Raw genomic sequence first — 13,403 nt, 5'->3', positions numbered from 1 at the left:
GCTGCTCCGCCGCTCCGTGCTGCACGCCGTTCTGCTCCGTTCCGTCCTGTACTCCGCTCGGCTCCGCGCACTCCGCTCCGCACCCCTCTCCTTTCTTTCATCGGTACCAATCTTTCTCTTTTTTTCTTTCTTTCTTCGGGAGAAGAAGCTCTCTGAGAAGGAGAAGTTCGGATCCAGCGAACTCAATAGCCAGAGTTCGGATCCAGTAAAGCAAGAGTTCGGATCCAGTGAAGGAAGGGTTCGGATCCAGTAAAGTACCTCAAATTGTATTTTGTTTTAATGGGTACTCAAATTGTACCTACGGTTTCACAACCAATATCCATCCAGCAATTGAAAATTCCCGTTAACCTCTCTAGCTCCAACTGGGAACAATGGTCCACATTTGTTGTGACTGGGTTAGATTCGCTTCGAAAGGGAAGCTACCTGACGGAAGAATCACAAACTACCGGTGACTGGAAAGCTGAGGATAGCTCTATTCGCATGATTCTCTGGAATGCGATGGAGCCTGATATTTTATCCACTGTACACACCTTTAAGACCACTAAGAAAATGTGGGATCACCTCAAATCCACATATTCTACAAAAACCAGCATGGCACATGCATATGCAATTTCTCAAGCACATGCAAGGTGTGAACAGGGTGATGCAACTCTGACCGAGTACTTCACCAAATTCAAGAAATTATCTGATGAGATGAGTGATTTATTTCCCTTCGGTGCGGATTCAACCACAGTATGGGAGCAGCTGAATACACTTACATTTATTGGAGGTATGTCATCCAGATACTCCTCAGCACGACCGATCCTTCTTGGTCAGACGACTATACCATCATTGTCTGCTACCTATCATCTTCTGCGGGAGATGTTTCCATCTGATGGGACTGGTTCATCACCTATCACTGAAAACTCAGCATTAGTGGCAAACTCTTACAAAGGTAAGAGCACCGGTCAGTCATTTGTGAAAGGAGGAAGAGGATCTGAGGGCACTTCTAATTCTAGTAGCAATAAGAATGTGCAGTGTCGTTATTGCAAGGAGTGGGGACACATGAAGTGGGACTGCCCAAAGCGCCCAAAAGGTTCACCACACCCTCCTCGTGCTCAGGTGGCCACTGTCGATCAATCACACAGCGAACGTACCAATTCAGATGAAGTTGCTACACTTGTTCAGCGACTTGAGCAGCTGGGCTTCTCTCGTGCCGACATGACCTCTCAGCCACAGACTCCGAGGGCTACTTTAGCCCACCCAGGTATGACTTCCAACTGTTTTATAGCATCAAAATCATCATGGATTGTTGATTCAGGCGCTACTGACCACATGACTGGTAACAAAAGTATACTGTCAGGACTTGCCACTACCTCACAACCACCTGTCCAAATAGCCAATGGCTCTACCTGTAATATAGAAGGAATTGGATCCACCCAGATTTCACAAAACATGCCCTTATCATCTGTCTTATATGTTCCTTCTTTTCCTGAAAACCTTATGTCTGTCAGTAAAATAACAGAACAGTTATATTGCTCCATTACCTTCACCCCAACTAAATGTACCTTTCAGGAACTGGGGACGAACAGATTGATTGGCACTGCATATAAGGACAAAGGTCTATATTCCATGGAGAGCTCACCTCAGCGAGTGGCATACCTGAGTACTAGTAGTGCTAAGGAGGTTCATTATCAGTTGGGGCATCCATCTCTCCAGGTGTTGAAGAAGATACGTCCTGAATTTCAGTCTATTTCAAAATTAGTTTGTGAGTCCTGTATCCAGGGAAAGCATGTTCGTGCTTCCCATCCACCTAGAGTCATTAGTAGGTCTAATAGTATCTTTGATTTAGTGCATTCTGATGTATGGGGTCCTTGTCCAGTTACATCTGTATCAGATTTCTGATATTTTGTTACTTTTGTGGATGATTTCTCTCGTGCAACTTGGATCTTTGTTATTAAATCTAGACAAGAAATTTTTGCAAAACTTTTAGCTTTTTGTTCTTTTGTGAAAACTCAGTTCGATACCACTGTTAAAACTCTTCGGAGTGACAATGCCAAAGAATATTTTACTAATGAATTTGTGCAATTTACAACTGATAATGGTATCATTCATGAATCATCATGTGCTTATACACCTCAACAAAATGGAGTGGCTGAACGAAAGAATAGACACATACTTGAGGTGGCTCGTACTATGATGATACATGGCCATGTCCCTCATCGTTTCTGGGCCGATGCGGTTCTAACTGCATGTTATCTGATAAACCGTATGCCATCCTCTGTACTTGATGGTGCAATACCCTATAATGTCCTATTTCCATCTGCACCTTTATTTCCTGTTTCACCCAAGATCTTTGGTTGCGTCTGTTATGTGTATGATAATCGACCAGGTCGTACGAAACTTGATCCCAAGTCCCTACAATGTATTTTTGTAGGCTATTCTGGCACTCAAAAAGGTTATCGATGTTATAGCCCCACTCTTAGAAGGTACTTTGTTTCATCTGATGTTATTTTTATGGAGTCTATACCGTATTCCTTAAACTCTGAATCTGGTCCATTATCTACATCTAGTAATTCTCTACCTATCATGACTATTCTGAAATATCCTGTTGTTCTCATCGGTTCTTCTTCAATCCTTGAGAGTGGCGTGCCACCGACACCTCCCGTGCCTCCTATTACTCAGGTATATACTCGAAGGGGTAAGGATCTCCCTGTTAATACTAACTCTGTCCAGACTATGCAGGACCATGAGACTTGTGCATCTCCTGTTGAACCTGACACAACCACTGAATCCCCACAATCTCCTACACAAGCACCTGACCCTACCACACCAAGTCCACATATTCCTGCTCCCATCCCACCACCTCAAATCTCCGATCTTGACCTTCCCATTGCCCTTCGTAAAGGCTCACGTAAATGCCCCAATACCAGATATCCCCTAGACCACTTCTGTTCCTACGCAGCCCTATCCACAGATCACCATGCCTTTACTACTAGTCTTGACAGTTACTCTGTTCCTAAGAATGTGCCAGAGGCTCTGCACAATCCGGGGTGGTTTAGTGCTATGCAGGAGGAAATGTCAGCTCTGTGGAAAAATGAAACATGGGATCTTTGTCCTCTCCCTCCTGGAAAAAAGGCAGTCGGTTGCAAGTGGGTATTCACGATCAAGGTTCATCCTGATGGATCACTACACCGACTCAAAGCTCGCTTGGTTGCAAAAGGGTACTCTCAGGCCTATGGCATTGATTATGATGAGACATTTTCTCCCGTTGCTAAGATGGCATCTGTTCGCATCTGCATGTCTCTAGCTGCTGTTCGCCGCTGGCCGCTGCACCAATTAGATGTCAAGAATGCATTTCTCAATGGCACCCTTGAGGAGGAGGTTTATATGACTCAGCCACCTGGATTCGTTGTTCAGGAGGAGGCTTCTAAAGTCTGCCGTTTGCGGAAGTCTCTATACGGTCTAAAACAATCTCCCCGAGCTTGGTTTGGGCGCCTCTCCCAAGCACTTGGTCAGTTTGGCATGACCAGGAGTACTAATGACCACTCAGTCTTTTATAGACACTTAAAGGAGAAGACCATCATCTTAGTTGCATATGTCGATGATCTGATTATCACTGGTGATGATGTCGAAGGGATCTCGGCATTGAAGAAGTTTTTGAGCGAGCAATTCCAGATTACAGATCTTGGTAAACTCAAGTACTTTCTTGGCATTGAGGTATCACGGTCTCCTGGTAAGATCCTTATTTGTCAAAGGAAGTATGTTCTTGATATGCTTTCAGAATGCGGGTTGCTTGGATGCAAACCCGTTGACTCACCGATGGTCCCTGAGACCAAGCTCATGCCTGATGACGGAGCACCCCTACATGATCCTGAGAGATATCGGAGATTGGTTGGGAAGCTAAATTACCTAACAGTTACTCGACCAAACATTGCTTATCCAGTAAGTGTAGTGAGCCAATTCATGTCAGCTCCGCACACTACACACTGGGATGCAGCTATTCGGATCCTTAGATACCTCAAGGGATCTCCAAGTAAAGGACTCGTATATTCTAATCAGGGACATAGTAGGATCGCAGCGTTCACTGATGCCGATTGGGCAGGTTGTCCTACTAGTCGAAGGTCCACTACTGGATATTGTGTCTTCTTTGGTGGTAACCTTATATCCTGGAAGAGTAAGAAGCAGACAGTTATATCTCGATCCAGTGCGGAGTCAGAATACCGCGCAATGGCAAACACATCTTGCGAGCTAGTTTGGACGAAGCGTTTACTCAGCGAGCTAGGTGTTCGCCATGATGGTTTGATGAGGCTACACTGTGACAATCAATCCGCCATGCATATCGCCAAGAATCAGGTCTTTCATGAGAGGACCAAGCACATTGAGGTGGATTGTCATCTGATTCGAGATCTAGTCATAGGAACATCCTCTTGTCCCCCATGTATTCAACTCATTCATGTTCGGACAGATCTTCAGCTCGCCGACATTCTAACCAAGCTTCTTCGCAAAGCCCCAATTAATACTATATGTAACAAGTTGGGCATGTTAGACATATACGCTCCAACTTGAGGAGGAGTGTTAAAGATAGAAAGTCAGAGGTGTATTAGCTGTACCGATTTAGGATTAGCTGTGTGAATATTCGTAGTTATTACTTTCCTAATTTTATCATTTGTCTTTTGGTTATATATGTATGTAACTTTGATTAGATGAATATACAGAAAATATATCTTCCAAATACGATTTCAATAATGTACATCTCATTAAAGAATTATGTAAATCTAAGATGTCTCCAATTGATGAAAATTTCGGGTTATCATTAATCACACAAGTACACCTAATGCAAGAATCTTGTAAACCTAATGCAATTAACTAAGAGAATCAATAGAGAAATAAATACATATATGAGAAACAAATATAATAATGATTAATGCAAACTCAACAGGTGAGGTATCTTGATACTGTTTTTCAGTTTGGAAGAGTTATTAACATATAACAAGTGAATAATTACAAACGGGAAAAATTCTTATAATAAACATTACAAATGTGCACAGACATAGATTATTTATATGTTAATAACATAGTAGAATTAGGGTGTTCGTAAGTTCACCAAGTCTCTTTGTGAACTCGACTCTAAAACTTATTGGATTTGCTTTAAACAACAAATCCAAACTGTTAAAATCCTTCTACCCTACAAGTGATAAGTCTAGATGTGTAATTTTTTAAATTTGAAATTAATTTTGCATAAAGTGAAGAGGTCAAAAGGCGTTCAAAAAATGAATGCATTAAAATTAATTTATAAACCTTCTAATTTTGACTACTTGACTTTATACTAAATTAATTCGATACTATAGAATTTTCACATGTAGATGCATCACTCGTAAATTAGAAGGATTTCAATGATTTGGATTTGTCGTTTAAAGCCAATTTAATAGATTTTAGAGTTGAGTTCACAAACAGGCTTAGTGAACTTAGGAACACCGTAGTTCTACTCATTAACAACATTTCAAGTAATGTGTTACTGTCACACTGCAATTGGAGCCTACAAGCTTCATCTTCCTTCTAAAAATATTCCAAACAGGTTCTGAAGTTCTCGCACTTATTGCCGTATACGACATCATCTCTACTACAAATTGCCCAAGCCAAACATATTACAAAAGAATAATGGTACTAACCACAACTAAACATACCAAAAAAAGGAAATAAATCAACAATTATACACAATACATCTTGCAAGAAGAAAGTCGAGAAACATAAGAAACAGAGAAAAAACAACAACAATCCATCCAATAGAAAAAGAAAAAAAATTACAAAATAGACCGTCAAAAAAATTACAAAATAGGAATCACTGTAGTACTGTGCATTTAAAAAAACTAAATAAACAGAGGAAACTTTGTTTGTAAATTCATTATTTAGAACGTTCTCAGTTCTTGTTTGAGCAGCGGCCTGGAAGAGTCCGAAGACGGAGCAAGAGCTGACTTGGTGGAATTTTCAGCAACGCTACTTGAAGTAGCATCAGAGGAAGTATAAAATTGCATAATAGGATCCAATGAAATAGTATACACCGGCATCGGCATTTTTGGAGAAAGAATTGGTAAATTAGCTTGTAAGTGCAAAACATTCATGGCCTGCCTAATAGATGGACGCGATGACTTTTCAGGGTGTGCACACCATAAACCAACAACCATTAGGTGCTTTACTTCTATGTTTTCTAACTCACAATTTAATCTTGGATCAACTGCCTCCATAAGTGCATTCTTCCCATACAAATCCCAAACCCATTCAACTAAAATCACCTTGCTTTCATCCTGTTGTGGCATTATGGGCCGCCTTCCACATGCAATTTCCAACAAGACGACTCCAAAACTGAAAACATCAGAATGGGTGCTTGCATTTCTTGTGCCAAAGAAACATTCTGGTGCTATATAACCCTTGGTGCCAGCAGCGACCGTTTCTACTTCTTGGTTATGATCAATAAGTCGAGCAAGGCCGAAATCACCGAGTTTAGCATTGAATGAGGAATCTAACATTATGTTGCTTGGCTTAATATCTCTATGGACAACACATTGTTCCCACTCTTCATGGAGGTATAAAAGAGCAGAGCCTAGCCCTAGTGCTATATTATGCCTAATTGGCCAAGTTAGATGAGTTTCTTTGTTATAGAGATGTTTGTCGAGGCTTCCCTTATGCATTAATTCATAAACCAACAAAAATTCTCCATGATCATGGCACCAACCAATTAGTTGAACAAGATTTCGATGCCTCAGTTGGCTTATAATCTTGACCTCTGATATATACTCTTTTTTCCCTTGCTTTGAATCTTTTGACACCCTCTTAACAGCAACATGAATGTTTTCATCCTTTAAAGTACCTCTGTAGACTGATCCAAACCCACCTTCTCCAAGTTTCTCGTTCTCCCCGAAACCATTTGTTGCATCAACCAGTTTACTATATGGGAACCTCTTGGGTCCTCTCCCCTTTTCAAATTCGTAATCGATTGACTCACAACCAATCACCTCAATTTCTCCGATTTTCTTGATTGAGCTCCTTTTTCTGAGATAATATATCAAGATCCCTACTAAGAGAAACATGACAAATAAACCCACGGCTATTCCAACTACGAGCAGCACATTAATATTTTTTTTATCTGTAATTTCTAAGGTTGAGTTAAAAGACCACCAGAATATCTGGTGCGCTTCAGTATATCCTCCAGTGGCTGCTGAGAAGCCTACAGATCCAATTGCTGGTAGCTGGCTCCTTATATCAACAGGTGCACTGAGGTTAAATTGGATTGTCATGTTATTCTCATGCCAAAGGGAAAGACTCAAAAGCTTTAGCCAACTGTTATACTCGATCTGTGCAGTCATTCTTTCATTAACAAAGAGGGGATTCGGAATGAGCTGGTAAGATGTTGATTTGATCATGTTTACATCAATACCAATGTGGCAGTCAGTTTGATCTGTTGAATTAGGGTCTATATCAGAATTTAAGTATGTATCAAACTCTACTGCAACTACCTGATTAGCCGATGCATTCATGGCGGTAGTGGAATTGTAAAGGCCAATATATGAGCCCCCGCCATATATCGGAATTTGAGATGGATACGAAGACAGGAAAAAAGCTAAGCCATCACCAAAGTTGACTGGTGTTGTATTTTTTATTATAAAAGAGAACCGGGTTGTAAAGTTTGTTATCTCTCTGGTATCTTTATCCCACAAGGGCACCGGCTGATTGTAAGTTGCTCTTCCTTTGTCATTATACATGTTGAAGGTTGCCAGTTCTGCGGTTAAGCTGATGTAGTCTGCCTTATCATAATATGTTGCATTGCCTGAGAAATTGATATGGTTACTCCAGGTGTCGGGTTTTCCAAAAGTGAAGTTAAAATAAACCGAACCACCATGGGGTACAAGCAGAAATAAATAAAATGAAAATAAGTAGAAGACTTGGATTCGTCTTGAGCACAAGTCAGGTATCACCATTTTTCTTATTAAAGCCGTCGAAAGCTGGGTGACAGTTGATTGTGTGGCTTTTGCAACCGGATCCGAGGTAGAAAGCTTGGTTACTGTTGTTTATGGGAGAATCATCGGTGCCAGAGAACAAGGTTAGCCAGAATTTTTTTTTTTTTTGGAAAGGGTTGGTAGTAGCTACCAAGTAAACGTTTGCATTTTCCTTCTGATGCAATATGTGCAAGTATTATTAATATATAATTAGCTCCCAAAACACACAAGATATTATCTTTCATTTGTAAACTTACCAGTGGATATTAATTAAGTCCATGAATATATTTACAAGTTGCGACGACTTGAATGGCTAAGTCATGTGAATTCGCACTTCAAAGATTAAATGCGCTAAAACTCACCTATCAATTTAGTAGATTGTGAAATTATATGAATTTTTGTATCATATTTAGTCAAAACTCAATTAAAAACAAAGTTAGTTAAGAAGAATGATTCTAAGGCGTGTACTTTTATAATTTCCCAAAATTGAATTGGTACCAACGACCAAGTGTGTTGTTGCTCACCTGTTGTTTTCATGAATCGTTATTCCTTTAATTTAAATTAGAGATAACTGATCACTAGATGAATTGTACACTTGAGCAACCTATAAACTTTAGGATATAACCAAATTAATTATTTGCTTAGCAGGATCGTCTTTTCAATAAATGAGCAATTCAAATTACTGCCTACATTAATTTATGAATATTTCCCAAAATATCTTCTGCACCTATGCTGTATTTACTGCCTACGTCAATATTTGTCTTACAAATTGAAATGGTATTTTAGTTTTTTTTTTTTTTTATCAAAGCTATATATTAAATATAACATATATTTGACAGATGATCATTTTGGCTTAATAAATTATTAAAAATTACAAATTAAATTATTTTCAACAAATAACATACATATCTAACATTGAAAGAAACGAAAAAAAAAAACTAATTGTAATTTATTCTTCCTATTTATAATTTAAAAATATATAATTATGATTTATTCTTTGTATTCAAAATTAAAATATATATTAATTGTTACACACTAAAATTAAAATAAATTACATAGGTAAATAAAATTTAATAAAATATTATAAATCTAAAAAAAAAGATAAAACTAAAAGTTAAAAAAAATTATCAATAAAATATTGGATGAAACTAAACTATATTTCTACTACTTAAAATTAAATTCTAATTTCAAAATCATTAACTACTCTGCTACCTTGTTGTGACTAACCTTAAAACAAACTTGTGTTATTAATTTGATACAACTTGGCCAAATGGTAAAAATTGTTTTCCTCCAATATTTTATTTTGTAAATTATTTTAGCTATGTTGTTGAAAAAATAATCTTTACTTTTAGTAAGTTCAATTTTTATTGCACAAAATAGCTATTATATATATTATGGAGGTATAGTTAATGACTTTAATTTAAAGATGAAAAGTCATACAAATTTCATCCATCATCCATAGTGCATTCTCTATATATAATTAAAAACTTTTAGACTTGTATAGCAAGTACTAATGGGATAGTAAAAAAAATGGCTGAATTTTGCTCTATAGAGAATCAAAACAATTATATAATTATCATAAAAAAATGAATTTCCTTTTTTTATTCACTCCCAATTCACAGAGAACTCATCTAGCCATGCTTTTTTGTTGGTATTACTTGCCTTATTGGTACTTTTGGCATGCATCTTCACTTGAAAAATAACATATCACAATATTTCCATTTCAAGACTATGACCCAAGTAAGAATCAAATATAGATACCTAGACCTAAGTAATTAAATCTAAATCTTTGAAATTCCTAAAGAACGAATCTCGAAACAACTCATTTTCAGTTAATATGAAACGTTTACTTTCATTGATAAAAAAACTTAATTTACAAAATCTATTAAATATGAAATGCCCCATAACAAGAATGAAACGTCTTATAAGTTCTCTTATTATATTCTTTATTTAGAGGTGCACAAAGAAAAGGAAACACAAGTATTATCAATAATTTTGTAAAACAAACGTATCCAATTTACTTATCATCATGTTAATGAGTCCAAAATGAACTATCCAATTTAATTGTTTGGTTTGATTCTGTTTAGAAATTTTAAAACTAATTAGATCCAACAGACCAAAAATTTTAAACTTATCTGCCGTTTGAACCAAAACAAGTTAGCTCTTATCTATCAACTAGCTGACGTTATTTCTCCTGGTATTGTTATGGGTATGAAACCGCACCAGTGCAAACTGAATTTTATAATTGAATAATATGCACTTGTCAGAAAACCTTTTGCAAACAAGTGCAGAAAAATGAGCGGAGACTGTTAAACTCGAACAATATAACAGCTAAGCCTCAAGGCTCAAGCACTGCTTTATCTCAACAGGAAAAAAAAAAAAAAAAAAGTCATATATTCATACAACAGGTTTAGGCCCACAAACAATGGACCTTATTTCTTTATAAAACACTCGATCAAATATAAATATTCATACAAATATTGCATTAAGTAATAATTGCTAAACAATTAACTGTTTCTTCCAAATTAAAAATTACAAATAGCTTATTTCATTATGATATATAACTAAATATAATTAAACATAATTGATTAATTGGTCTCTCACCCTCTTGGGAATAAATCATTTAATTAAAAGTCTGTTGCAATTTGGTGTCAGCCAAATTGGCAGCTCACAAATTGGTTGGAAGATCTCAGGTGGATAATATGGTTCCACGATATCTTTTTTCATATCGTACACACCAAGATCGTCATGGCATCCGTATTCAAGTGATGATAATTTACAAAACACATCCGTGAAATAGATACTATTTCTTTTGCACCCTTGAAATTGCTTAGAATCAACCACCACAGGTGAACTAACACCCAAAAATATAGCATAATCACCAAGGTCCATGCATGGAGACAACCTTCTGCTCTCTAGATCTACCTTGTGCACATCAAAATGTTTTGTGATCACATGCCTATCTGAGCTATCTCCTATATTCTTTACACTCCTATGCACCAGGAGTAATTCATCCATAAAGTCCACAAGATAACAAACTCCCATGAGAGGCGGGCCAGGCGGGCCCTTAGGTCCCGCCAAGCTTGCTGTTGGATTTGGTCCGAGTTTGATTGTATAAATCGAACCCATTGAATAAACAACATACAACCTTCCTTGAAAGAAAACAGCATCTTTTATAACTCCCTTTTTGCACCTTATGTATGTCCAAGCACTATCACCAGGGCATCAAAACACTGCCTGCATATGCCTAGCATATAAAAATACTACGGTGAAATCTGATTTTACACTTGGGTCGTCAGATAAGATAGCCTTAACGATCCTACCCCGGTTCATTTCTGTATCCATTTTTGGAAATTCAGGTAGCTCGTACAACTCGCTAGTGAAAGGGTTCAATAGACGGCCCTTGAACTTATGGTCAACAATGAAAAGCCAACCATACGATGAACCGCAGCAATACTGCCCGTACAAGTGTGGGATGTCAATGTGGTACTCCCTGTTTTCTGTCAGGTTGAAGAATTTGCGTGTCACGCCGGAAGCTTCCTGACGCATCACCAATCACGGGAGCTGCACGCATGGAGAGCAGTGCTTGTGTTTTTCCACCCATCGCCAGTTGCGACAAATAGCACTAAATCGATGATGATCTGCCAGGGGAAGAAATGTGATGATGTGCTCAAGCACATCGTAGTCGAGGTCCGACCAGCTAGTCATGAAATTCTAGTTAATTAACCTGCACATAATTAAGAATCGTTTTTAGTGACAATGCCTATCCTATGAGAATTCATATTCATAGAGTATTTTATGTTTCATGGCTAGAGCAAGACAGCAAGTCATAGTAGAAAACAAAATAAATCCAAATCTGACTGGTACATTACTTGGTTCTTTAGCCCGCCAAGTCATAGTAGAAAACCAAATAAATCAAAAGCTAACTGATACATTAGTTAGTTCTTAAGCTAAGCCCGGCAAGTCATAGTAGTAAACCGAATAAATCAAAAGCTAACTGGTACATTAGTTGGTTCTTAAGCCCGACAAGTCATCGTAGAAAGCCAAATAAATCAAAAGCTAACTGGTACATTAGTTAGTTCTAAAGCCCAACAAGTCATAGTAGAAAACAAAAAACAAAAAAACCAAAAAACCAAATAGAGAGAGAGATTGAAACCCGCTCGGAGAGAGACAAAGGGGAGAGAGACGGTTTGTGGGATTGACGGAAATGAATTTATATGAGTCCAGTTTCATCTCTTTCTCTATTTGATTTTAATATGTATCTGTGTATATGGAAACAACTAATGGTGGGAATTTTTTCATTCTTAAATATTGAAGGAGATATCTTCATTTAAGAAAAAAATATTGATTTTTATTATATTCAATTGAAAAAGGAGAATGAGGAAACATATTTTTATTATACGCTGCATAATTCGATGTAAGAAAAATAAGGAAACATATTTCATGCAAATAAATATTATTAAAAAACTGAATCGCCTCAAATTTAATTGTAATATATATAGTGTGGCCATACGTGTCACGAGTCTTCTTTTAACTAAATTTAAATTTCTACACATAAAGAGATGCATTTAATCAAAAGATGACATATTATGTAAATAGAGAGCTAATATTAAATAAAATATTTCATCTTTCAATCGTAGCCGTTGACGAATCAGGACATTAGCATGTTTCATAAATGACATAGCATGTTTCTTATATTATGCACGTAGTTGTTCTGATCTGCCAACGGCTGAAATTGAAAGATGAATTTTCGAATTGAGTATCAACCCTCCAATCATATAATTTGTCTTCTTTTGATTAAATACATTTATTTTATGTGTAGAAGTCTAAATTTAGTTAAAAATATATTCACCACACAGACTACATGATTTATCACATTAAATTAATTTGAATAAATCCCTAACGATCCGTTTCATTTCTTTTTACAACCATCTTTAATTCTTGCAATTAAATTATTCATTATTTCTCTAAATGATCCATTTTCATATTTCTCCTTACAACTATCTTCAAATCTTGCAATTAAATTATTTGCTTATTTCTCCATTTTCTTCGTTTCATTTCTGTTCTTCCTTTATAGTTTCGGCATTGAAAATGAAAATAATCGTATCTGTCTGAAGTAGAAAGAATTCATAAAAAAAAAATCATGTTATATTTGTTTTTTTTTTCATTTGTTGTTGTTTCTTTTATTGTTATTTATTATTTTGATTTCTGTTTTTTTCATTTTAATATTTTTTTTATTTTGTGTAAATGTCAAACAAAAATCTCTTCATATTCTATTCAAACTTATAATATGTTCCTTGTTACAATGTACGGACACGATACTAATAATTATATATATATATTTTTTATTTTGTATGAATGTCAAACAAGAGAGCATTTACGTCCGGTAAAAGTCGCTGCTTATAACTTTTTCCTTTGGTCCGTGGCTCC

General features: G+C 36.8%; 1 protein-coding gene and 1 pseudogene across 1 annotated transcript; one reads left to right on the top strand and one right to left on the bottom strand.

Moving 5' to 3' along the window:
- The first annotated feature begins 237 nt into the window (after window positions 1–237).
- Window positions 238–1,686, top strand: LOC144561167 (uncharacterized). The gene is made up of 2 exons (XM_078310321.1): window positions 238–1,246; window positions 1,555–1,686. Exons 1-2 carry the CDS (start codon window positions 280–282, stop codon window positions 1,590–1,592), a joined length of 1,005 nt encoding a protein of 334 aa, XP_078166447.1. The 5' UTR covers window positions 238–279; the 3' UTR covers window positions 1,593–1,686.
- Window positions 1,687–5,850: 4,164 nt separating this feature from the next.
- On the bottom strand, window positions 5,851–7,962 carry LOC144561151 (L-type lectin-domain containing receptor kinase IX.1 pseudogene; annotated as a pseudogene).
- Between the last annotated feature and the right edge of the window lie 5,441 nt (window positions 7,963–13,403).

Source organism: Carex rostrata, chromosome 1 (genome assembly GCF_964058835.1).
Source record: "Carex rostrata chromosome 1, lpCarRost1.2, whole genome shotgun sequence".
NCBI classification, from domain to species: Eukaryota; Viridiplantae; Streptophyta; class Magnoliopsida; order Poales; family Cyperaceae; genus Carex; species Carex rostrata.
The sequence above is the reverse complement of the archived record's forward strand: the minus strand, read 5'-3'. Positions and strand labels throughout refer to the sequence as shown.

What these genes read in the sequence shown, in the direction of transcription:
- LOC144561167 (XM_078310321.1), top strand. Translation starts at nt 280, where the DNA reads ATGGGTACTCAAATTGTACCTACGGTTTCACAACCAATATCCATCCAG. An exon ending in GGCTACTTTAGCCCACCCAG is followed by an intron (nt 1,247 to 1,554) that starts GTATGACTTCCA and finishes TGTACCTTTCAG; the next exon opens with GAACTGGGGACGAACAGATT.